This window comes from Tyto alba, unplaced genomic scaffold (genome assembly GCF_018691265.1).
Source record: "Tyto alba isolate M040663 unplaced genomic scaffold, T.alba_DEE_v4.0 Super-Scaffold_33, whole genome shotgun sequence".
NCBI lineage: Eukaryota > Metazoa > Chordata > Aves > Strigiformes > Tytonidae > Tyto > Tyto alba.
Window position 1 is genome coordinate 7018928 of NW_024881308.1, and position 25931 is coordinate 7044858.

Sequence of the window (25931 nt, forward strand, 5' to 3'; positions counted from 1 at the left end):
TTGGAAAAAAAAAAAATACAGCTTGAGCCAATTTAAAAATCATTTTTGTTAAAAAAAAAAAAAAAAAAAAAAGCTTTAGAGGGCTGGTTCTGCCAAGTGGCCTTTCTGTGTTGTGTGGGAGTCCCTTATGGAAGTGCCCATTCCCTCCAGTGGCTGAATAAAAGTGAAGCCTTTGGCAATTAGCTTTATAGTGAGCAGTTGGTCCTCACCTCTGCCTGCAGGTATTTTGTAGCTTGTGCTGTGTACACATACTTAGCTTTTCTTACAGTTATATATTGTATTTTTTTCTCTATACCTCTTCCTAGAAACACCGATGAGGAGGTTGGCTGAGTTGTAAAACTGTGCCACGTGGGTCTGAAACTCGCTGCCGGTGGCAGCTTTGCCCCAGAGCTCACCTCGAAGGGCAGAGCACGGTCTCACCCCACAGCTCTTGCAGCTTCTCCACACGGGGTGTAAGGGAAGGTCATCCCTGTGGGTCTCACTGTGACAGTGTCCTCAGGAGATGGGACAGATGTGACTGGAAGAAGGGAGGGCTTGAACCTGGTGTTTCAATCCTTGTCCTCTCTGCCATCTGCGTTTGATGACATGGATTGTTAGAGGCAAGGTGGATTGTCACTACTCAGTGTGTCTGCAACTGTCCCAGGGGTGGGCTCTCACCTTTCTTTTCCAAACGTAGACTAAATTATGCTGCCAGCTGTTCAACAAAGGGAGATTTTGGTGAGTTTGCTGTTGTTGGGGACAGGTGGGGAACAACTACTACTGATGTTTTCTCACTACCTCAAAGCAGCTCTGCAAATTCACTTTAAAAGCAGCAGCCGGGGTGAGCAGGACATGGGCTGTAGGTGACGGCTGCGCTTTTACTCCCTGTTCCAACTCTGCAGCTTAAACACCGGTGCGAGCAAACCTGCCCCTGGGCGCGTTGGGCTCCTTCCCCCCCCCCGGCTCTGCCCCGGGCACCCCCCCCCGGCTCTGCCCCGGGCACCCCCCCCCCTGGCTCTGCCCCGGGCACCCCCCCCGGCTCTGCCCCGGCCCCCCGGAGCGGGCCCGGCTCTCCCGGAGGGGCTCCCGGTGCGCCCGGGCGGTGCGGAGCGAGCGACGCGCCCCCTTCCCAGGCGCTATTTTAAGCAGACATTTACTTTCCCAGCCTCTTCTCCCGCTGGATCCCTGCCCGGGGCGCGGGGGGGGTGGGATGTGTCTCTTCCCTCCTTCATAAAAGGGCCCCGAGGCGGAGGCCGGGCTCCGGGGGGGGGGTTATTTTTGGGAGCAGCTCCTGGGATCCGATGGCCTTGTTAGGGCAGCGCTGACCTTTCTCCCGGCGGGGGAGGAGAGTGGAGCGGGCAGCGGCCGCTCGGGACGGGACCCCGCGGGGCGCGGCAGGTAGCGGCGCGGCTCGGCTGCCCCTCCCGGGGGGGCTCGGGTCCGGCCCGCCCCTCTCCCCTCCTTCCAATTTCTCCGTCCTCCCGTTCCCCGGCCCCTCGGCCGGGCGAGGCGAGGCAGGAGCGATCGCTCCCGGCCCCTTCGGGGATGCGGCAGCGGCGCCCTGGAGCTCTGCCCCTGGGAGAGCTGCCCGGCTGAGGGGGGACCCCGGCTGAGCAGGGTACCATGAGCGGCGGTAGGTTCGATTTCGATGATGGAGGCGCCTATTGCGGGGGCTGGGAAGGGGGCAAAGCCCACGGACATGGCATCTGCACCGGCCCCAAGGGCCAGGGCGAGTACTCGGGCTCCTGGAACTATGGCTTCGAAGTGGTGGGCATATACACGTGGCCCAGTGGCAACACCTACGAAGGCTACTGGTCCCAAGGCAAGAGGCACGGCCTAGGAATCGAGACCAAAGGACGGTGGGTTTACAGAGGCGAGTGGACCCATGGCTTTAAGGGACGGTACGGCGCGAGGCAGAGCATGAGCAGTGGAGCCAAGTACGAAGGTACCTGGAATAATGGTCTGCAGGATGGCTATGGCACCGAGACGTACGCTGACGGAGGTAAGGGTGACTCCGGAGGGGCTGGGAGGGTGATGGACAGTGTGATACCCAGCCCATGATGGCAGAGGCTGTTTGTTGTCCCCACTGAAGGGCTGAGCTGGTTTTATCCCCGCTAGCGAGGTCCAGGCAGGCACAATGGGCTACAGTGAGCCACTGAGCTGCTTCAGTCAAGAAGCAGGGCTGGGGGCATGGCCGCCTCGTGAATGTATGTGTGTGCCCTGATCCCCCAGTGCGTGCGGCTCCCCGTCTGCGGACACGAGGGAGGAGCAGCAGGAGCATTGCCCCCACCACCCCTCCCTCCGGAGCTGCTCTCGAGTGTCTCTACCAATAGTTAACACCAACCAACTTGATTTGTGTAGTCTGTGACTCCTGGTTCCCCAGGGACTGGTTCTTGCAGTTCATCGCCGAACTAAACCAGAAATTCCTCGCTGGTGCACAACTGCAGCGAGCGGTTCACTCGCTCCCCAGGCAGCAAGTTGTGAATATTTTCACATCGGATGTAAGCCACCCACGGCATCGTAGTGTGCTTTGCCTATGCATTAAACATTGCTTGCAGGCCCCTGATGGGCTGCCTGGACATCTGCTTTGCTGAGCTGCGTTGGTTGAGTTCATCTAAACCATTTAGAATACGTAGTCACACGTCTTTCTCTAAAATAAATCCCTTCGATTACTTGGAAGATCTCAAGCCCCGCTAGTACACAAATGCACTGCATAGTCCGATATTTGTTGTGCTCTGTAATTGCTCGGACTAATTGTGTTCTTGTATTAGAGGTAATTCTGGGGCTAGAAACATTGCAAGAATCTCTCTGCAAGTAATTCTGTAGCTCTTCAGTACTGTAATGTTCCAGGCTGCCATATTTAGGACAGCTAAATAGAGGGGCTGATTTGAAAGAAATACCCTTCAAAATATGGATCAGAATTGCATCTATATTTATCTAGGACAGGCTATGGAGTTGGTTTGTAAGGAAAAATAATGGTAATGGTATAAATCTTCAGAATGAAAAGCATTGGATTTATAAACATTAGAAGAATGGGCTAATTCAAGACTGGCTGTCAGGGTTATGCTTTTACATAAATATTTCTCAATAGGTACATGGCTAACTTTAAGCCTCATAATACAGTCTTGAAGTTGACTGAATTTCTTTGTGCCCTTGGAGGTCATAGGGACAGACAGGAACTTATTCACCCCTCCAGCTCCTTAAATTTTCTCCCTGCTCTGTCCTGTGGCCGTGGAACGGTTGAACGCTGAGCTGTGCATGCTGCACGGTGGCAGCAAGAGTTCAGGCTAACACATACATGTGCATTGCAGAACCTTCACGTGTGGCCGTAGGATGTGCAGGTTATGTGTAAGGTGTGCTCTGATGAGTAACGAGCAGCAATCAGAGAATTGTCAGCAATGGCTGCCATTGGGAATTTCATTCTGAAGATGTCAAAGTCTCCAATGGATTTGCATGTCCACTTCCTCACTGCTTCCTAAAATGTATTTTCTTCTAAGGGTGCAGGGTGACTGAATTTTGAGTCAACGTTGTAGAGAATTTTGAGAGGCAAAATTTGACGTAGGAGTTTATATTTGATTAGATCATGGACTGAAAGCTTGCGACAGAAGAGGGGGAGAGATGAGTCAAGATTTTCTCCTGTAAGGATATATAATATAGATTGCTTCAGTCAGCATAGCACTCCCCGGGGTGTCGTCCCGCACCCAAGAACGTGCCATCTGCCTGATCCCTGGTGCTGCCCGAGGTTGGCAGTTTAGCCCCGATCGGTGAAGATGAAGCTGAGCCCCCGGGGCCCAGCCAGGCCTGGCTCACGGGGGGTGCACCCGGTGCCCAGCGACTGTCCTTGCGTTGGACCATCACGACCTGGCTGGTCCGAGCTGTTCATTCGACGCGTGAGCTGCTCTGATGGTACGGGAACACGTAGAAAGCTGCACCCGCAGCCAAGATGAGGATCTCCAGCCAGCATCACGTCTGGGCAGGGGTGGGATGATCTTACTAATTTGCAGGACCTGCTCCTGTTTTGTCTCCTCACCTGTCCCCAGTAACCATCTGCAAGATCCAGATGTGGTCAGGTTGCTAATTGGACCTGTTAATAGTTGAAGTTGAGGTTGCCAAGAAAAACATCTGGAAAGGCTTTGGAAACCTGCCGTCCCTCAAGTCGGGGACATGGTTCCCAAGCCCCCTGGAAGCCAGCCACGCGAGGAAGAGGGCTCTGGGAACGTGTGGCTCTTGCCAGGTCGTTAGGAGCTTTCAGTCATGGTTGGGCTGCCTGTGGATTTCAGGGATATGTAGTCGATTCTAATGTTTTAAAATAGATTTTATATATATATATATATATATATATATATACACACACACATAAAAACTTTATACTTTAAAATGCACTTACAAATCACAGACACCCTGTAAGTATATTTTATCTTGTGGCTGGCAGAGGTTGGTGGCTAAATAAAGTCCAAATCTGCAGTGAAGCTTTTGGAAATCATGTATAGATTTTTGGCGTCTAATAAGAAGTGGACTCCTGGTATGCTTTAGCCCAGGCACTGTGTGGGTTGTTTTCTTTTTCTCTCAGTACCAAGGGCCCATTTCTGTGAAAACTATGGGAGACTGATGGCTTAAAGAGTTCACCTTCTGTAATGTTGATTGAAATCAACCGAGGGGCTCAGGGCTCCTGGTGTGGCTGGGCAGAGATGTGACACTATGATATATTTCCTTGAGTATCCAAGCTGAATATACGTATGTATATTCACCAGCAAAGAGCTCAGAGCCCTTTATAGGGACAGGATGCGCCAGCTAAAGCGGATGGTGACTGGTGGTGCAGAGGGCGCAACATGAAGGAACTCATCATTTTGCAACCTAAGCTATGAATGACCACCTAGTTACTTGACTTCCACCTGTAGGTTTTGTCTCCGCTCTAAACAAGACCTCATTTTTTGGATACTTTTGTGCTTTTGAGTCAGAGTGCTTGACCCAGTCAAGTTTTACTGCAGTAAAAAGTCCCACTGCAGAATCGTACTGCATGCACAGGATCCAGACCCAGAGCTGGGCTTTGCTATACAAATAACTGTTGATATTTATCTATATGCGGGGGAAAAACTTACCTGCAATTGAAGCAGCCTAGAACCAACTTATTTTTCACTCTGCAATTTGGTCCCTAGGGCGCTAAGAGAAAACAGTGGTGTCAATTAACTGCATGCGGAAACAATTAGACCATTCAGTGATCACGAGACCACAAGAAAGGGGAAAAAGAAATGCAGAAGTGTGCTTTACTGGGAGAGATGAAATGGGGTGATATGGAGCAATGCCAACTCCTCGGCTGCCCAGGACAGGGAAAGTGCGGTGGGAAGGGGCCTGGGCTGGGGCAGAGGGAGCAGGATCCGTGGGACCGTGGCCGGGGAAGCAGGAACAGGCTCTGGGAGAGCCGAGATGGTGCTGACTTGTGTCTGCTGCCTCTGTAGCAAAGCTCCTGTGTGCCTGAATCTGACCCGTGAGTTAATGCTGTGAATATTTTTATCCCTCTCTGGTTTTGTTCTGCCTTTCTTTTCCAACAGAACCCATCAGATAGTACTGCTGGCACCAAAAAGAAGCACTAGGTTTTCATTGGCCTGTCTTGCACGTGGTGCTGTGCATTGATTTAATGTTCCTGGCCTTTTACACTGAGTTCTTCTAACACGTCTGTCATCACAGTATCTGGGTAACAGCAGAGGATCACAGGGCAGTGATACAATTTGAGTTGTTTGCATTATTTACCTGGTTGTTTGTATTATTTGCAGTCATCGCTAATTATACTAGAGTTGAGGCGGGCTGGGAAGGGGTGATGTGATGCTGCTGACATCGGGCCCTTGCTGCCAGGCTGGGTGTGCACCCGGAGCTGAAGCTTTCGCTTTTGATGCAGTGAGGCACCATCCTGTCCTGCTGCCAGGGCGAATTGGAGGGTCGCAGAGGAACCAGTGTTTTTTGTCATTATGACAAGAAAAAATGCAGGTAATAAAGGATTATTGGGGTCCTGTCCTCCAGTAACCACACCCTGATGGGGTTAGGTAGCTCTGTCCCACTGCCCTGGGGAATCAGAGAGGTCTGGGGAGGCAGAGAAGCGGGGCTCTGTCCCGTTTTCATCCTAAATAGAGATTTATTTTTTTTTTTTTCCACATCCACTGGTTTTTTTTTATTATTTTTTACAGAACCTCAGACACATGTAAGTACGTGGCTGCCTGGCTGGCAATTTTGTGTCCTGCCTGTCCCCCCTTGCCCAGGCTGCTCTGACGTTCAAGGGGTAGCGGTGGCTCAGGAATGTGCAGCCCTGCTCAGCAACTGCCAGCGGTTCAGAGGGTGTTTGCACAGCCCCATTCTCTCTTGAACTGGCTGCACTGGGATGTGTTGGTGAGCCAGGGCTTGGCTCCGCTCAAACCTTGTGTGCTCTGACGCACGGCCGCCGGCACATCCAGCCGCTCTCAGCAGCCTCTGGCTCGACTTCAAGGGTGGTTTATGGCTCTGCCCTGGCACAAAGCCTCAGCTGGGCACTGAATTGCAGCATGACAGGGACACGGCAGTGCCTGCTCCCCCCCACGTTGGCTGGGCAGCACAGTGTGTTGGTGCCCGCCGTTAAGCTGGATGGAGTTGGCAGGTTTGGTCACACCGTGAGCCGAAGGGACGGCGTTGCTTGTCCAATATGGGCTGAAATCAGGCAGCTGAGACCAGCCTGAAGAGCTGGTGTAAAACCTTGTGTTGAGGGTAGGCACGTGTGCTCCCGAGAAGTGGCACCCCCATCTCTGCTCCATGAAGACCTGCTGTGCCACAAGGCTTTTCCCATCCAGGTGGCCCCGGTGCTGCCTCAGAGGATAGAGGGTGCTGGGGACTTGCTGGGGGCAGTGGCTGCTCTGACCTTCACCCGGGGAGCAGCTGAGCCCCCCTAAACTTGTGACCCTTTTCCAGAGTTCCTCTTCCAGGGGATTAACACAGTGGCACTATCAGCTGGCTGTGTGTGAGGTTTTCCTGTCCTAGAGGGAGGTCTCCAATGTCACCCCAATCGTGTGTCAGCCCTGCGCACTGGCTGGGCGGGTGGGATGGAGCACCAGCTTCACCGGCCCTCGGTGGGGAGGGACATGGGGATAGTACAGGGGTCTCTGCAACTTCATTTTGTGCTAGGAAGACTCATCACCATTTTTTAGGGGGGGATTTGGGAGCATGGTGAGGAACACACCCAAACAGCTGGGCATCTCCAGCGATGGTCCTTGGCTCCCTGCTTACACCCAAACCCACGCTGCCCACCTTATTTATCCTATTGGAGCTTCAGCCTCTGGCAGGCTGCTCCCCATGCCTGGCCACAGCCTGCAGATGCTCTGTACTACCTGAACCCTTACTTTTTTTAGTAGGGGAGGCCAACTGTTGCAGGGAGCCCAAAATCCCATGTGCCACGGGGTGGGCAGGGGCTGGCGGGGGGCGGCTCACCCTGGGGCAGCAGCTGCTGCTTGCTTGGGCACTTCTTGTCTTTCCTGGCCCCCAGCGCTGTAAATTAACACCCCACAGGCAGGTCCAAAGAGGATTTCAACGAAACCTGAAGCTTGGGAGGAGAGATTATGCTGCAGAAGTGGCCTGGGAGACTGTAAAATATGCACTCCCACAATCACCAAAGAAGGAACTGGATTTGCTCCCGGGGAAGCAGGGTCATCCCTGGTCTCAGTAACATGTCTGAGTGGGGAGATGAATGCCCTGAAGACAGGCCACCCCTTTCTGCCTCAGCCTGACCCTGCTGAGCCTCCCCGGGACCCCAAGAGGGTGCAGGTTTAGGACAGATGCCTGTGAAAACGCCCCTAGCATGGTTGGCCCTTTGCTTGCATGAAGCAGCACCTGGGAGACTAAAAGAGTAGAATGGCCTTTTCAAGGGCATTTGTGCTCCCACAGCAACCTCTGCCCCTGCTCTGGGATGGGGGGCTGGCGACAGCCTCTACCCTGCAGGGTGCTGGTCTGGGGTGGCCCATTCCAGGTCCTGTAATGCCAGGAGCAGAGCCGAGTGTTGCTTTTGTTTTAGGCGGTTTGCTGGTTTCTGAGGCAACTGCATTTACAGACTGAGGAGAGCCAAGCCAGGGAGATGGCTTATCCCATCCCATCCCGCGGGGCTCAGCGGGGGTGCACCGACCCTCGCAGCCTGCTGGGCTGGCACGTGAGTGTGGGTGCTGCAGGCGAAGGCTGCCCCACCAGCCCTCCTGCCCTCCCTAGGAGATCTTCTTGCAAGTGGCTTCGATGCTAGTAATTTAAGTCTCTGGACATCCTGGTGAGAAAAATCAGACCAGTGGTCTCCACTCTTCTGGAGCCTGCAAATACACAGGTTTGGAGAGGAGCAATGTGTTTCCCCCCGTCCTTCAAGGTGTCACTGCCAAGGTCCTGCTGGCTCTTAGCAGGGTCTCGTACATGGGCTGCAGTCCTGGCCATGGTGAACATAATCCTCTCCGTGTCCCCCATCATATGACGATGTGCCCTCTTGAGCTGGGTCTGGAGGAGCATGGTAGGGTGGTGTTTTTTCGGGGCAGAGCTGGAGGAACCCCACACAGCGCTGCTCTGCTCCTCTCCTCCCTTTTTCACCGTTCTCTTGCTTTGTGCAGCATGGCACAAGCCTTGGTCTTGGGACCACAGAGAAGCTGTATGTCAGGGTCAAGCAGATACAGCTGCAGGTACCGGGGCAGCCTGTACTATGGCCAGGAGTCTGAGTTGGGGGTCTAGAGCTCGTCCTGGCAGCCTGTGAGTGACAAACTGCAGAATGGGCTGAAAGGGACTGTCACCGAGCCAAGGAGAGCTGTGCCACCGCAGCTCGCGTGTCTGCTGGGGCTGCTGCCACCCTCTCAGCACAGCCCAAACTCCATCCCTGCGGAGCTGCCTCCCGCTCCCTGCTCTGGATGCAAATCCAGACCTCATCTGTTACGTGGCTGTGGGTTGGCACCCGTGTCCCCTGGCGCCCCAGCTCCTTTCCGACGAGCCGTCACCTGCCAGCAGCGGCTCTTGGGCTTGTGTCCTCTCCCCTCCGCTCCCTGGGGACGGCTGCTTTTGCATGCGGGTGAGCGCTAGTGGAGTTGAGGCTCCTCTCGTCGAGGGAAGGTGTGTATGTCTGCTCTAGGGCAGCGCTACCCCGCAGCCCACCTTCCGCTGGCTCACCCAGGAGCGAGCTGCCTTTTCACCCCGTCCCTCCTCTCTCCCGCAGGCACGTACCAGGGCCAGTTCACCAACGGCATGCGGCACGGCTACGGCGTGCGGCAGAGCGTGCCCTACGGCATGGCCTCCGTGGTCCGCTCCCCGCTGCGTACCTCCCTCTCGTCCCTGCGGAGCGAGCACAGCAACGGCACCCTGCCCCAGCAGGACTCCCCCGCCGCCAACCCCGAGAGCCTGACCCTCTCGCCCACCATCACCCGCGGGGGCTTCGCCCTCAGCCTCTACGCCGAGGCGGAGGCCAGCAAGCCCAAGAAGGGGGGGCTCTTCCGCAGGGGCTCCTTGCTGGGGAAGCTGAAGAAGTCCGAGTCCAAGTCGTCCCTGGCCAGCCAGAAGAGCCGAGTCAGCTTCCTCAAGAGCGAGAGCGGGATCAGCTCGGCTGCCAGCGACGCCACCTCCACCGTCAGCCTGGGCGAGGGCGCCGAGGGTGAGGAGTACCCCCCCTTCGAGTCCGACATCGACGCCACCACCACGGAGACCTACATGGGCGAGTGGAAGAACGACAAGCGTGCCGGCTTCGGCGTCAGCGAGCGCTCCAGCGGGCTGAAGTACGAGGGCGAGTGGCTGGACAACCTGCGGCATGGCTACGGCTGCACCACGCTGCCTGATGGCAAGAAGGAGGAGGGCAAGTACCGTCACAATGTCCTTGTCAAGGGCATGAAGAAGCGTGTGATACCCCTCAAGAGCGCCAAGATCCGACAGAAGGTGGACAGGAGTGTGGAGGGGGCTCAGAGGGCTGCGGCCATTGCCCGGCAGAAGTCAGAGATCGCGGCGTCCAGGTAGGTGCTTGGGGCTCCAACATGCAGGTCCCCGTGGTGGTGGTGGTGGTGGTCCCCATCCCACGTGTCCCTCTGGAGCCATGCTACGTGCCTCCTCACTGTGCACTGCTGGTGGGGTTAAATGCAGCTCTCCACAATTTCTATTTAATTCTTCGTACTAATTGCTGGCGGATCAGGGCCGAGGGCCCTCACGGCAGCTCAGGTGTGTTCAGGACCTGTCCTCTTTCTTGCTCATTCTCCTGTCCCCCTGCAGCCCTGATGATCCATGGGGACTGGTGCCAGCGCTCAGCACAAACGGGGAGCAGGAGCCAGTGGGATGGGGAGCACCCTGGTGCTGTGCCAGGCTGCCGAGCCGCTGGGCCGTTGACAGGGCAGGATGAGAAACAGTGGGGTTTGGCTGCAGTAAATCCAACAGGTTCATGAGCAGCAAGTGAGATGTGTCCCAGATAAATCTGGTCTGCAGCAGAGCACAGCTTGGCCCCAGAGCCCCCAGTGTGGCTTTGTTTATGAGCTGCATTAGGGTTGTTGCTTAATTTTAGCAGCTTGGTGTAGTGGGCTCTCTGGAACAAGTACTGCTGTGCTGGGATGCTGCGGACTGGGAGGCAGGACCTACGGCAGGTACTAAACCGAGGAAGGGGCTGCCTTGGGGAGCTCCATCTGCCCCCCAGGACCCAGCTACCCTTGGTCAGGTTTTACATGAGTGTTTCTGCCACGAAGGGGGCAGCAGCCGGAGCCAGGGCAGATGGCTGACCCGGATCCCGCGGCACACAGCCACATTCCAGAGCCCGCGATGCTTTAGGACGCTGGGAAAGGAGGAAGCGGGGAGGGCTCAGCTGGGTTTGTCCCCAGGGGTGGGAAGAGGGCTGCCGAGCCAGCAGTGTGCCCGGGGACGCGTGGCTGCCTCTCCGTGCACCCGTGTCCCCTTGTGCTGGTAGATGCGTGGGCACCGCCAGGCGCTGCGCTGCCCCAGCACCTCCTGGTATCTTGGGACCAGACAGGTGGGTCCCTCTCAGAATTATCTGCTTTGGAAATGGGCAGGAAAGGAAAGTGCTAATTGCTCCAGCGTCCCTCCTGGCATGGAGGAGAGAGGAGATGAAAGAGGGGCTCTGGGGACTGCCCAGAAAGGGCAGGGGAAAACCTCCTTGTGCTCGTGTCCCTGCCTGTGTCCGAGCTGTGCCGGTAGCGCGCTCCTCCTCCCACAGCGTTCCTGACAGCCTCGGAGCCAGCCTGGCAGAGACCAGAGATCATCAGGCAAGGACAGAGCCTTCGCCCCTCTCCTCTTCCTCAGGGAAACATGGTTGTGACAGACCTCAAAGTTTCATCTTGCCTCTCCATCAAAACCTCGCCCCGTGCAGGCTTTGCTCAGCTGCTGGGCAGTGGTTGGGATTCCAAGGCCGTCCTGTCTTGCTCCTTTTTAGTGCTGTTTAATTTTCAGTTACTTCATTACGAAGCAGAGATGGGAAATAATGGCAGTGGGGAGGGCACCTGTTCCCAAACCCCATCTCTCCTCTCTGAGAAACCCTGGCTTTACTCTCCTGGCTGCTCTTTCTGCTCCAAAGTTTTGCGGGGAGCATGATTGTTTTTTTAGCAAAAACCAGTTGCCTCGGAGACTGGTGGAGAGAAACTGGTAGGATTGCAAGTGAAATGCCATGCAGGGCCAGCTGGATAAAAATAACAGGCTGGGACGGCATGGGGTCTGTTGGAGCCTCCCAGGAGGGCAAGCTCAGCCCAACACCAGCTTTGCCGTGACTGGGAAAAGCGTGAGGCTGTGGTGCTACGCGCCCGTAAATAAGGAGGCTGGAACTGCAAAAGCTGCTCCCTGAGAGCTCAACCAGTTTACACAAGCCTCTTTTTATTATACACTATTTACACTTTGGATCAAAAGCGGCTCTGCAGTGTTTTCCATCAGGGGCTGGAATGCACTCGCTGCCCTGGCTGGGACTGCATCCCTCCCCAGCGTGGCTGGGGAATAATTTCCTATTAAGGAAACCTCAGGGCTGGAGGAAGTAAGACGTTAAAGCCAGTTTCCTCCAGGGAGTCCTCCCCTAGCAGACCCTGCGGTAGTGTGGTGGTTGCAGCAGAGGAAGCTCACGCCGCTTTCCCCGCAGTGTGATGCTCCTGGTCCCATTCAGCTGAGCTGCACCCACCGCAAGAGGAGAATTTGGGCTCCTCTGTCTTGTAAAAGTAACTCACCATTTCCATCAGAGTTTATTCCTGGTGTCTGTTGCTCTCAGCAGAGCCACTCACTCTACCTGCTGCCTTTTGAAAGTCTGACTAATGCTCTCCTTCCTCTTCCTTTCAGCTCAACCTTGGGGTTGAGGGTAAATATAGATAATTTTGCCTCAAGAAGATCGTTAAGTTAAACCCCAGCTCTGCCACTGACTTTCTCTTTGGCCATGAACCTCGCCTCAGTTTCCACACTGAGGACAGAGTCATTGCAGACAGATTGTGAAAATCAATTATTACGGTTTATAAAAGGGCTGGACTATCATTAGCATTGCCCTAGCTCGTAACAGCAAGATAGAGTTTTCCAGATGAAGCATTTGTATTTCTCCTTGGATGACAGATGCCAAAAAAACCCATCTTTGAGGCTACACAAATCCTAATTTGGGGAAAGGTGTGACATAACTGTATGTAAGATTATTGCTAGGAACTAATTAGCAGGACAGAGCAGCCAGCCTGTGCAGACACCTGACTAGCTCTGTGTACCTGTGCTGTTGTATATGAACGTTTGAGCTTCATTTGCTTCTGGCAGTCAGGGGGGAGCCCCTTGCAGAGCTAAACTACTGTAACATCCAGCCTTCCGCTGTCTGGAGGAGGAATGTCAGGAGAAGACCAGATTTCACTCTTTTGCACCATAAAAGGCTCTTTAGGGATAGAAATCCTGAGCAAAACCAGCCCAAGCACTGGAAGCTGCCTCGGCCAGTTACACCGCAGGAATCCCAGGCACGTGCCCGAGCTCTGGGGGTGCGCTGGTGGGCACGCTGCCTGTGGTCTGCCCGTGGGGACAGGCAGGAGAGCAGTGACGTTCAGGGACGATGGTCAGCTGCCATCAGCAAACCTGCCTTGTCCCACGCTCTGCTCTGAGGGTGTCCGAGGCACCAGGGCTGCTTTGCAGCTCCCGTCCCACCTGCCTGCTTGGCCTGGGGGGGCCAGCCTGCCCCACTGCCTGCCCTGGCCTCCTCGGCTCCCTCCCGAATCCTCCCGGGTCAGCAATCCAGCTGCATTCCCCATTGTGCAAGAGGTTGAGGACAGAGCTGGCATCGCCTCGCCACCGGTTGGGGGAACAGTGGGGTTTTTGCATTCTTTTTTTCATGAGTTTAGTGAAAATCATTTGGCATGGGGTCATGCTGTCCTGAACAGCCCATCCAGCTCAGCCGGCTGCCCCCTCACCCCAGGCAAAGGGCCTTGGTGCTGCTCAGACGTTGGGCAGAAACTCAGGGCACATCTGTCAGCAGCGCTGGGGATCAGCTAATGGGACGGAGCTAATGAAAGTTGAAGTATGCTGAATCCTCCCCCAGACTGCCGTCACTCAGGAGGAAAGTCATCCTGAAGTGCAGCCTCTGCAGCAGCCAGCAGACACAGCATCACTCCTGCCCAGGGCAAACCACAGGTGGACACAGGGGTTAACCCACGCGGCTCTAGGATGTCTGTTAGCTGTGCCCTGTGCTGCTGGTGCCCTGGGGATTTCCTTGCTGTGATCCCAGGGGATTCCCCTCAGATCTGCAATGTGGCTGTTCCTGTGGTGCTGGGTGAAGGCACCCACTGCATCCCTCCACCTTTTCTGGGGATCCCTTGAAAAAATGTTGGGGTGGGTGGGAAAGGTGGTGAGGTCCTGGGATCACAGCCGGGACCTCATCTCCCTGGTGCTTAAGTGGATAAGCTGGCTGGAGGAAAACTAGCAGGTCTGGCCCCCGCCAGCCCCTGCGAGGAGGGGACAGCCGCCACCAAGCCATGAGTGAGCCAGTTAAAAGCCACGCCAGGGTGTGTAACAGCTGCCCTGGAATTTTCTGGGTGTGTGAGTTGGTGCCAAATGGGGTGCTCTGCACGCCTGGGTGCTTGGGGAGCAGCAGCACCCAGAGGTGCTGCCTGTGCAGTACATGCTCACCTGTCACGTGGGGAGGATGGTCCCACTGAAAGGAGGGAGAAGGAGCATGGAAGTGGTCAGCTTTCTTTACAGAATAGATTAAAATAAAATAAAATAAAATTAAATTAAATTAAATAAAATTAAATTAAAATGCAAGAGGAAAGGCAGGAATGGCTGCAGGGGGAACCTTTGATTTTTTAAAAGCTGTATGCTCAGTAGCCAGTCAGCTCGTACAGGGGATTTCCTTCTCACTGTCACTTTTGGGGAACAAAATGAATGTGTATACTGCAAATCCCACCTCTGTCCCACTGCAACAGTGTCTGCTGTGCTCTGCCTCTGCATGCGGTTGTGCTTCCCATTGACTTGGATCAAAATCAATGGAGGGACTTGGCCATGGGTCCTGCAAGGCATTGGTCTGGCCACACTCTGAAGTTGTTTGACGGGTGTACATTCTGTAAACAACACCTCAGATATATCTGCCACATGTCCCAGGATCAATAAGAAAGCAAGATAACAGAGTCAATAATGGCTGCTGAACTTCATCTGTTTGTCTTCAGATTCTGACCCTGTGCATCTGGGTGTTTTATGCCTGGAGAGTGCAATTAAAAATGAATACATTTTGGATTTATTTTTTGTTTTAATGTAGTATCTATAGATCTCCTGCAGTAGTGCTGCTTGGATAGATACCTGTAAGAATTTCTAGACTGCGTTCTGCAATGTGAGGCATTAATTCCTGCTAAAGTGGGGTTTACTCGTCGTGGTGAGCCTGGGCTGCGTTAAAGCGTTGCAGAGCTGCGATGAGCATTTGGCGTCAGAAACCACACCAGTGTGGCTTCCCTGGCAGTGCCCCATGGGCATCCTTCATAGTGTGACCTGTCGCCTGGTTTTGAAGCCAAAGCTGGCTTTCTGTCCATAGCCATGGTTTTGGGACACGTCTTAGCTCTCCCTTCAAAGAACAAGAGTGCTCGATGGCTCCCGTATCGCCTTCCAAGCCTCCCCTGCCTGGCTGCATTCCCGGCAGCGCTGCCGCTGTCTCCCTGCACTCAGCGTTTCCAGGCTGCGTGGCCAGGCGGCAGCGAGCATCTCCTCCGGGAACGCGGCTGTGTGGTGCAAATGACGTCCAGAAATCACTGGAGTCAGCAGAGCCTCCTGACTAAATAAGGGCAGGCAGAGCAGGGCTTTATCAGCGCTGCCCGAGCGCGACAGCTGAGAGCCGGGGCCACGGCAGCCCACGCCGCTGGAGCGCAGCCGTGCGCTTCCTCCGATAAGGTGCTTTATTTGGCACGGCTCTGCCCCGGCGGGCTCCTGCCCTCCCTCCCCGGTGCTCTCAGGGATTTATGCCACTGGTTGGGAAGGTGGGCAACCAAAGTGATGTCTTCCCAATGCACCTCTCTGGTGAGACATGACCTGTGTCCAGGGCAGAGCCAGGCTGGTCTGATGGCCATGGCCTTGTCAACCATCCCGGGGCTGACAGTGCAGCTCGGCTTCCCCAAGGCCAGGCTGGGACTGGGATTTTCCTGAAAATCCCAGTTTGCACCTGAGATTTTCAGGTCTGTTGAACCCCAGTGCCCAGACTTGGAATTTGCTCTGAAAGAATTTTAGGCTTTTTTAAAATATCCTTTACTTTCTGCTTTCCTTTGGGCTTTTGAAAAGCCAGAGGTGTGGGCACTCCTAGACTTTTAAGCAGGATGCTCATGGCCACCCCACGAGAGTGGGCAGCAGCAGTGGTTCAAGGCGGTCCCTGCCTGGGGGGCTCCTTGCTTGGGAGAGTAGCTGATCTTCCTCTGCCATTCCAGCTTCAGGATCTCTTTGCTCCGGGACTGCACACCCCCGTGTGATGGATGGGCGGGTAACGAGGAGGCAGCAGCAGGCAGGAGATGGGCAGAGCTTGTCCTGGCCCCGGGTGCAATATTGGCTACGATTCACCACCGAGTGGGAGCTGCCAGGGAGAGACACAGGAGTTGGAAGCAGCATTTCTGCAGCTGTGCAATCAGACACCAAAGACTCTGCAGCCTGGCCTCCTGGGGGGCTTAAAAGATAGGTGGGTGCAGGTGAAGAGGGGGACAGGATTACACTGGCTTCATTAAAATCCCCCCCCAGACACCCCACAGGGTGCAGGGGGAGGCTCATGCCAAGCACACCTGGAGGTGGCCGAGTGGCAGGAGCCGAGGGCAGGTCCTCAAGGGCTGGGTGTTCTGGCTGCCCCCACAGCCCCCACAGTGGGAATGAGCATCTCTGTGCTTCTGCGGGCAGGGCTCAGACGTGGGCAGGGAGAAACGAGGGCAGCCACACAGCTTCTGCCGTAGCTGGGTGCCAGGACACAGCGGTGAGGGGACCCGCTCTCCCAGCAAAGACATTTTTCACAGAGCCTGGTTTGTTTATAAAGAAGATAATCGTGTTTCATTCACTCTTGGTTAATAGAAACCCAGTCGCTGGCAACTATTTCCATACCAACTGGTGCCCGGGGCTGGGACTCTCCCACTTTCTGCGCAGCACTGATGCCAGCAGTGTTCACTCTTTCCCATGAAACCAGGTGAATAAAGACCCTTTCCCCTTGCAGCTCCTCAGCAGGCATGACCTCCTCCACATGGCTTATCAGCACAAACTGAGGTCAGTATCCAGGATAACCACCCATAGGGATGACGGGGGGAAACCTGCCTGGCCTGTGCCACCGTGGCCAGGACCACTTCAGTTTGGGTTTCCTTCAAACCTCTTGGGCCAATAACACCTAAGGCTGCCTTGTGCCATGGTGGTGTGTTGTCACCCTGTGTGGTTTGGTTAGGAGGAATACTTCCACCCGAGCCTCCCTGCACCCCGGATCGGGAGCTCAGGGACTTTGTGTCACTCGCATCTTGGAGATGGGGGACACCCAGCTCCTGTCCTAGAGCGGGGTCTTGGTCTTTACAGCCTCATGATGGGGACTGAGCAGGGCTGGTTTAGGCTTTGTTGGGCTGGGGTTTTGTGGGTTTGCTGCCCCAGTGCATCAGTCTGCAGCTCTGTAGAAGTATCGCCTGTCTTGAACTGACACCTGACCCTCATCCCACCCCAAAGAGCCCTTGGACTCACCGTTCACCCCTGCTGTCCTGGCCGCTGGAGCCGGGCAGGGAGCAGGCAGCAGGATTCAGGTGAGCTCCTCTCCATCCCTGGTCCCGTGAGGCCATGGGGACAGCCAGTGCCAGGGTTAGGGTCCAGCACCAGGATCAGAGACCTCCCCCAGCTGCGGGACCCCCACGATGTGTCCCGGCTGTGTGCAGGGGTTTGCGGGCTAGAGGGGTTTGGTGCTGTGAAATGAGTGATGGCGTGATGCCTTTACCCCTTTCTTTCAGCCCTTTCCTGGAACGGCCTCATCCCCAGCCCGGGCTGGCTGCCATTCCAGCACTGACACATTTTTGGCCCACCGTGCTTGTTACGCTGATGCATTTTGACTCCAGAGAAGGGTGTGCACGGCTTTATCTGTTTTCCACCCGCCTCACATGAATTTTCTTAGGCACTTTCATGCCCTATTAGGGTAAGAAGGAGCGTGCACTTTCAGTAGCTCCAAGGCAAAAGCATCTTTTGGGCAGCAAACTGCTTTCTCCAGGGCTTCCCAGGTCTTTGGGGTTGAAGCAAGCAGGACTGTGGCTTTCAGGGATCCCCTCAAGAGGAGCAGAGTTGGGATGGCAGGACGTCAGGTCCAGGGATGGGTGTGACTCAGGTAGCCAGCCAGCCAGGCAGGGCAAGGGGAATTAATGGGCTGTTCATCCCGACCTTGTGGGAAATCCTTATCTCAACAGCTTACAAGCACAGAAAGGGAAAAATGAAGCGTGACTTTAATCTGCAAAAATGACTGTGGAAAATGGTAGCTTCTCGTTCATTTGATCTGGTGCTTCGTGGAGCAGGCAGGAAGGCTCTGACTCCCATCCAAATGCTTGAAATCAGCCGGCAGGGAGCCGGGCTTGAAAATCATCTGATTCAGTCAGGCTTTGCTCAGAGGTTATCGTCATTTCAGGGGAATGTGAAATTGGCTTATCTTGAAAAAGAAAAAATATTTAAGTAAAATGTCTGATTTAAATATAAAGCCTGAGATATAAAGCCTGGAGGAGGTGCATTTTTTTCAGCTTATCCTGGTGCTGAGCCAGAGCCCTTCGGTTTTCTGAGCCCAGGTTTCTGTCATTTTGCTCCTCTGAGGCCTGCTGAGCCTCCAGTGAGCGCCGGGAGGGACCTGGTGTCCCACCCACCCGGGGTGCCCTCAGCAGCCCCGGGTGTGGGTGTGCAGGGGACGTGGGTGCTGCAACCCGGGCGGTGGGCTGGCACCTCTTGCAGCTCCCTGCTCCCTCTCTTTTTTCTCCTGGACCTCATATCTGTGAATGTCAACTGGAGAGACCCATGGGGCTGGGAGAAAAATGATTCTGCCCTAAATTTTGATGAATAATTTGGCTTCTGACCAAATGCAATATTTTAAGAAATCTGCCTGCTTTCATTTCCTCAAAAAAATAAAAAAAAAAGTTTTCCTGCTTTTCTTTTTTCACCGGGGAAATAAAATCATAAAGCAGATAGTGCAGTTCCTCAGTCCTTTGGTTTGCATTGCTGAAATCTGAAAAAGATTTGAATTAGAATTTTCTAAAACTTTTAATTGAAAAAAGCAACAATCTTGGAAAGAAAACACACATTTTCTGACCCATTCTAGTGCTGGCAGCGCTGGCAATCAGGTAAAACATGCTCAGCTTGTGGAGGCCATCCGTTTGGCAGAGCCTGGGGCTGGGCAGGAGCTCCTGGGCCAGGTTGGGCTCCCTTGAACCAAGTGATTGCTGCAGCCCTGGTGTTTTCTTGGAAGTGGGAATTCATTCCCCTGGGCAGGGCAGGGAGCAGCCCCTGCCCACTCGGTGCAGGTACCAGCAGGAGGGTGGGAGCACGTGAGGGATGAAAGGCCGGAAGACCCTGATTGCATATGTGCTGTAAAGATGTTTTGATGCACTTTTCAGTGGGATAACCCAGCTGCTTTGGTCTTGCAGAGGTAGCTAATTAAATAAGGGTCCTGAGAACGCTAGCTGAGCCCTTTTGGTGTGGTGGAAGCTGGAAGAAATCAGTGGTGTTTGTACCTAGTCCCAAGGCTGTGAGTCACTCCTCTGGGTTCTGCTTGATCTGCACCCAGGGCAGCACGGAGGAGAATGGACCAGGGGCAGGAGTCCATTTGGCAGCTGCAAATCCCCCCCTTCTTTTTCCCCAAAGATACCTCTGTGGATGCTCTCATGGGCTGCTCGCAGCCTGGCCTCACTGGCAAGATGGCTCGGGCAGGGTGAGGAGCTGCCTGTCTGGGGCCAGTGCAGTGGCCCCGTGGCTGTGATGCCTGGACCGGTGGCCAGCAGCCCTTAGAGCCGGCAGGCTCCGGCTTGCACCGCTCCATTTAGAGCCGGCTCTGGGCAGCTGCCAGCTGGCATCCGAGGGCTGCGGGGGAAACGGAGAGCAGCTGTGCTCTATGCCTGCCCAGCCGGCCCATCGCAGCCCGTGGGCTCCCGTGCGGGCTGGCACAGCCGAGCCCTGACGGCTAGCTGCCCACCCGGTCCTGCTCGGCTCGCAGGGCAGCCAGGGCAGCGGAGATTAATTGAGCAAATCTCCCGTACGCAAGGCTGGGGTGCGTAGGTTGTCGTCTTATTGAAGACAGCTGCAGATCTGTCTGCTTCAAGATTAATATCACTTTAACTGTTCCGAAGGGAAGTATCCCTTGGTGAAAGATGCAAGTGGCTCTGAGCTATTTAGAGCTGAGGATAACATTTCGGTATTTTAAAAATTCACCAAGTAATCATAAAGGCTAATGCTTGCTGAGCTCGTTAGGTGGCAGGGAGCTCTGCCAGGCCTGCGCTCCTGAATCATTGCACAGAAAAGGATGCTTTTACTCCTGGCTGAGTGGCCTGTTCATGTTCTTTCTGTGGAGGGAAGGAGAAAAGATCTGATTTATCCAGCTAAATAGCCTGGGCATGTACAGAGTGCCACCACTTCTGTGTAAGTGCTGGTACTGTGAGTGAAAAGCCTGGGGCATCTCATGAGCTGGCTGCAAGGGAAGGGAGGCTGAAGGGCAGAGCTGCTCTGCAGTGGCAGGGTGGCTTCTCTTTTGGGGTTTCTTTTACAGTGATATGGAGATGTTTCCTTTAGGAGGCAGTTTGTGTTGATTTAGGCTTAATTCATAATTTAGATCACACCTTGCAGGTACAGAGTCCGTCATATAAACTAGCAAAGACTCACACACCCCAGGGATATCGGAGTCTAAATTGAGTGGGTATGTGCACATGAGTGATGGAGCAAAAAGAGTGAAAGGAGGGTGAAAAGTACAGCTGGCTCTCAGGGCAGGACGCCCATGGGGTGGGACACACAGGTGGGTTTGACTGTGGACAGGGCAAGTGGCACAAGAGATGGACTGTAAAGCGAAATTCGTCCCATGAGCTGGTTCCAGGCAAATGGGGATAGCAGAGATTTGCTGGTATCTGCATGCACATGGAGGCAGAGGGACAGGCACAAAGGAGGTGGAATGGGACTGAGCGGGAAGAAAGGGATGCTCCAACTATAGAGGTGACACGTGTCTAAAGACAGTGTGGAAAACAGAGAAGCCAGAAGGTGACTGTCCTGGTCAGGTCATAGAATCATAGAATGGTTTGGGTTGGAAGGGACCTTTAAAGGTCATCTAATCCAAACCTCAACAGAGGTCTGTGTTGATCAGGTCTGTGTGTCCTTGCTCTTCAGTGTGAATGCAGAAGGGACCATGTTTCCATCAGCAAAAGCATTTCTGTAGCTTTCCCTTTGTCCCTTCTGAGTGCTGCAAACATTCCTGCCAAGACAAACCATTATCTTAAGTTTCTTCAGAAGGACAAAATGATTCCTGCTGGATGCTGGAGCAGGGATTTGACTGGCAGTGGAAAAGCCAGTTTCTAGGAGATGAGAGTTTAGCTGAAGTCTCCCTTCCTAGAGCTGAGTGATGAATCACATTTGCTTATCGGCCTTTTTGGCAGCTTGTGATATTAAGAATGTCAATAAAAGGTTGTTCAGTTGGCCCTTTCTCAGGGTTTGCTGAATCAATGAGAGGGGGGAGACCCCAGAGAAGGAAAGACGGTGCTGGACAGGTCTGTCTTTCCCTTAGTAAGCAAATGTGCAATAGCTTGGACAGAGAACTGAGCTCTATCCCTATTTCTAGCCACAAGGTCATTACTGCACCTGCAGGCACCCCAGTCCTGTCTGGTATTTGCACTATTCTCCGCTAATTCCAATCTCATTTACAGTCTAATCCAATGTGGATGTGCAAAACTGCATAAACTGTCCAAAGAGAGGGGAATGCTGGCATGGCTTTGGGTCTCACCTGTTAGCACGGTGCTCAGCTGCAGCTCGTGTGTCCACAGAGGATTTTAGTAGCAGTCAGAGGAATGATTCAGGCAGTGTTTCTGGGAGAGAGCCAGGAAGGACAGGAGTGGTACTCTGTCCTGCACTAGTACAAAAACAATTAGAGCATTAGAGCCATGCCAGAGGAGCAAATAAAGCAGCAGATGCATTTAACCCTCCCTCTTCCCCCCCGTCCCTGCCCCGAGCAGCCGCCGTGACCCAGCCGGTGCTGCTGGGAGGCAGCAGCAGCGAGGCTGGGCCGGGGGCTGCAGGCATTGCCCACATACCTCCCCTCGCCCTGGCGCAGGGCTGCTGCTCCTCCTCGCAAAGAATCCACCGGAGCTATTTTTAATGGCGCTACTGGGGGAGATGGCTCAGTGTGAACCTGGGAAGTGCTCATCCCGGGCGGTACTGCCTCGCTTGGGACAGGGAGCATCAGTGTTGGTTTGTAAAGGCCCCTCTTTGTGTTTATTGCCCCCGGTTGGATGTGTTTAATGTTGGTGGCTCATTTTCCAGCACTGCCTTGAAAACGGGCTTTTGAATTCTACTGCTGGATGCTATAAAACCCATGAGTCTCTGTTTCAGTTTCACCCTGGCCTCCTCCGCCTCCAGACTTTCTCCTCTGTTAGTTTTTGCACAGGCTGCTTTCTGCAGGAGTGCTGTGAGCTAACAGCACAACCAGCAGTAAGTAAAAAAGTGTGTCCCTGATTCAAGTGCTGCCTGAAAAGTATCAAATTTATATGCATATAGGAAAAGGCCAGAATTTTCCTTTTTGCAAAAGCTGATTCGGTTTTTTGAGCAACTCTTAACCTTGGAAGAAATTTTTCCTCTTATATGTTTCATGTCTAAGGTTCGAAGATCACCTTCCTGCCTCCCTCAAACCTGCCTGAGGTGTTTTTTTTTTTCACTACTGTGCCTGGTAGCTCCCCCACCATGGGCTGGGAGAGGCTTTTGTGCTGCAGGTTGTGTGCGCTGGGCTGTCCCAGAGTGGCTGCTATTTGTTTCCTGCTTTACAGCCATGGCCAAGTTTTATTCTGCATTGAGCTCCCAGGCACTGCCAGCCATGTGGATAAATAATAAATGCAGAAATACTCTAGGCAAGTCAGATGTTATTGTTATGGCTGGTCCTTTTCCTCCAGGCTGTGCTTTGTCACGGTGTTACTAAACCCTCAGCGTGGCTTTTTGGAGGGCTGTGAGCAGCAGTGCCTTCCCTTTGTGCCCCAGCGGTGCACAGCACAGCCAGGGATGATGTACTTAAAACACCATGCTGTGTCTCCATAAGCCAGATGTTCATCACTTGGCTGCTGCTGTAATAAATGATCTCAGCGACAGAGGGACCCAGCTCAGGGCATCAGCATCCCTTGTGCCACGGCCTCCTCGGCATGTTGCAGGGCCAACACGTGGTGTGCCGGAGGTGCCAGATTTGAAGCTGCAGCTGTGTTGATCTTAGTCCCCTCAAATGAAACATTTCTGGATGACTTTGCAAGCAGGGGGACAGGGGCAGAGTTTGGCCGTGTCCTGCAGAGCGAGGGAGCTGGGCAAAGCTGCCATGCAGCTCGCATCTGCAGGGCAGTGGAGGATCCCAAAGTCGTGCCGCTCAGCTTGCTGTTGCAGCTCCGTGTGTGGAGCTCGGGAGCTGCCCCATGGCCTCACGCCCCTCTGTGCCCAGGAGGGCTCGTTGTAGAGCCCTGCTAACCTTGGAACCACAGTGGCTCACAGCGATGGCTCAGCCCAGCTGGCTCAGCTCCCCACCACCCACAGCATCCTCACCGCAGCCTCTGCAACCCAGGCTGGGGTCTTCCCGGCCTCGCCATCTCTTTACCCACAGGAATTGCAGTACTCAAGCCCCATGCAGCGGCCAGATAGTGTCCAGTAGCTTCTCTGGAGGAAAGAAAATCTCCAACAAGAGAAGAGAATAATTGGGAGTGCCTTGTCACCTCCCACACCCCTAGACTGTTCCCTTGCATTGGCCCCAGATGCTGGGGGAGAGACGAGCATGTGGGAGCCATTTGCACCCATTTGGTAACACATCAACATGAGTCTGGCTTTGTCCTTACTAGCGGAGGGAGCAGACCCTGCATCCAGTCCACTACTAGTTTACTTTTTTGGAAGTCACCTTTAGGAAGGCATCCACCCACTTGCCAGGAGCTGCCTTGCTGTTCCCCCAGATGGGGCCACTGGCTGGTTGTCTGGCTGGGAAGTGGCTGGAATAGCCTCTCCCTGGTCCAGTGAGTGGCTGAAAGGCAGGATTTTATCTCTGTAGAGTGAATCCCGTACTCCAAGAGCAGCAGGACAAAGCCAGGGGCTAGCGCACGTCCTGCCAAGGTGAAGAGCTGGATCCTCACTTTGAAAGCTTCTTCCCAGGGCCAGCACCAGGCAGGCTGCATGCTCCACGCACAGCGCACCCAGCCCGCTCCGTCCCCCAGGCATGGAGAGCACAGAAACATCCCCCCTTGGCCCCTGCCAGATTATAGTAGAATTAATCATGCTGATTATATGCTACCAAAAAAGGAGGTGCTTTCTCTGTTCAGAGCTGCCTCAGACCTCCTGCTTGTGAGCAGCGGTTTAAAATAGCTGTTTTCTGCCTCATCGTGTCTTGTCTCTGGGTTTTTCAGGAGCTGTAATAATTTTGGGTTAAAAGACCAAGAACAACAGCAATCCCAGGCAGCTCAGCCTGCAGAGGAAGTGGGGAGATAACATGTGAGTGTGGGCAGAGAGGTGAATCATGGCTCCAGCCGAGCAGGATGTCATCCCAGGGAGAGACAGGCTGAGCCACAGCAGCTCCTCACCCTCTTCTCTATCGCAGGGCCCTGAACAGTGTTTTCGGCTCCCTGTCAAGTCACACTGTTGCCTGTATCAGTTGGGATTAATGCCCTACATTTAGTTCTTTCCCTGCAGCTACTCAGAATGGGGGAGGTGTGTGTATGTATGTATGTGTATGTATTCAGACTACAGCTAGTCTTGTATGAAAACTGCACCTCAGTTTAATGGGAAAGAATTAATCCTGATTTCATGACTGACAGTCCAAAAATTCCCCTGGAGCATTTTCACTGCAGGGATGAGAACTGCATCTTTCCTCATTTCTTGTCCTAACACATGACCAGATAACAACCTGAGCCTGAAAAGGGCTCATCAGACACCCTAAAACCACATTAAAAGTTGTAATTCATAGTGAATTGGTGTTTGAGGGCTGCTAGCTGCTTATCTAACTGTCCACACAAAAATAGATGGTTTTGCAAGTGCAGCCAGTGTATGCTCCATTACATTCAGCAAGGGAGATATGGGGAGCCTCAGCAAACGTGATAGTGAGAGCACGGGGAAAGCAGCTCTCTGTCAGCACCAGGTGGAGCAAAGCAGCTGACTATACGGTGCTTCACCCTCCCTTATTTTTAAGGTGCGATTTTGCTGTTTGAAGTCAGCTCCTTCCCAGACTGCGAGCAGCTGGGATGTAAAGCCAACCCTGCTTTTAGCATAAAGATCACAGGGCCTTGAGTCTGAGGCATGCGAGGAATATGACAGCCGGCCAGCGAGATAACTCTGATCGCCCCACAGAGCAAGGAGGAGATGTGCTGGGAAGGGGTGGAAAGGACTCCGGGAGTCAAGCTGAGAGGCAGCCAGTAGCTCTGCCTTTCCTAGCACCGGTGAGAGCAGCCCCCTGGGCTGCAGAGAGTAAAGCAGCCCCTTGGACCATGTGTGTTTTTTGCTGGAGAGCTACGGGAGAGACATTTGGGGTAAAACGTGTCCGGTGTGCTGGGCAGGGGCACGCTGCCTCTGGCGAGGTGCAGCAGCTCAGGGCTGGTGACAGCACAGCAGTGTTCAGCCATCACATTATTGTCCCCTTATGCTCCAAAGATGCCTGTGGTGGTGCTTTAGGCATTCTTCTGAGCTAGGTTTTGAGTGCTTCGCAGCACGGTGGCAAGCCCCTTTTACAGCATACGTGAACATGCTCGCGTTTGCAAAGATACCCGCCCCGTCCCCTTGCATGGCTACGTGCAACCTTCACACCTTGGCCTTAACCATCTGTGCCTCTTACTTGTTGAAAATCTGGTCTTTTCTTCTTGAGTGTGGGGGGTTTTGGGACAAGTGGGCGAGTGCTGAGTGCTGTTACGCCAGATGGGCTGGCATGGTCCAGTGCTCGAGCTGGAACAATCTTGACTCAGATGGTGCTCACTGTTGTCCCCTCGTCTCTCCACAGGACGGCTCATGCCAAAGCCAAGGCTGAAGGGTCTGAGCAGGCAGCTCAGGCAGCTAACAACGAATCGGGCATAGCCAGGATGATGGCCAGGGAGCTCTCCCCAGATTTCTACCAGCCAGGTAGGACCAGAGTCATCTTCCAAGCGGGATTTTGCAATTTTCTGGGGGAATCAGTTCTAATGTTTCACCTGCTTTATAACTCCACAAGTTGCCCTCCTGTCTATCCTAAATCCTCATTTGAGCAAGTTCAGCCAGCTCCCTGCCCTGGATGATTTGCTGTCCTCTTTATACCACTGGTTTACCTGCTGGAATATGTTACCGTAGCCTGGAGGAAAAACCCAGAGTCCCTCAAC

At 54.0% G+C, this 25931-nt stretch overlaps 1 protein-coding gene across 1 annotated transcript in view; it reads left to right on the plus strand.

Annotated features, from left to right (window-relative positions):
• Positions 1–1276: 1276 nt before the first annotated feature.
• Positions 1277–25931, plus strand: part of JPH2 (junctophilin 2) — a 33477-nt gene continuing 8822 nt past the window's right edge. The window contains exons 1-3 of the mRNA XM_033003680.2: positions 1277–1981; positions 9170–9953; positions 25580–25698. Coding sequence (XP_032859571.2) covers positions 1603–1981; positions 9170–9953; positions 25580–25698 — 1282 coding nt within the window. The 5' untranslated portion in view covers positions 1277–1602. The remainder of the gene's footprint in view (positions 1982–9169; positions 9954–25579; positions 25699–25931) is intronic.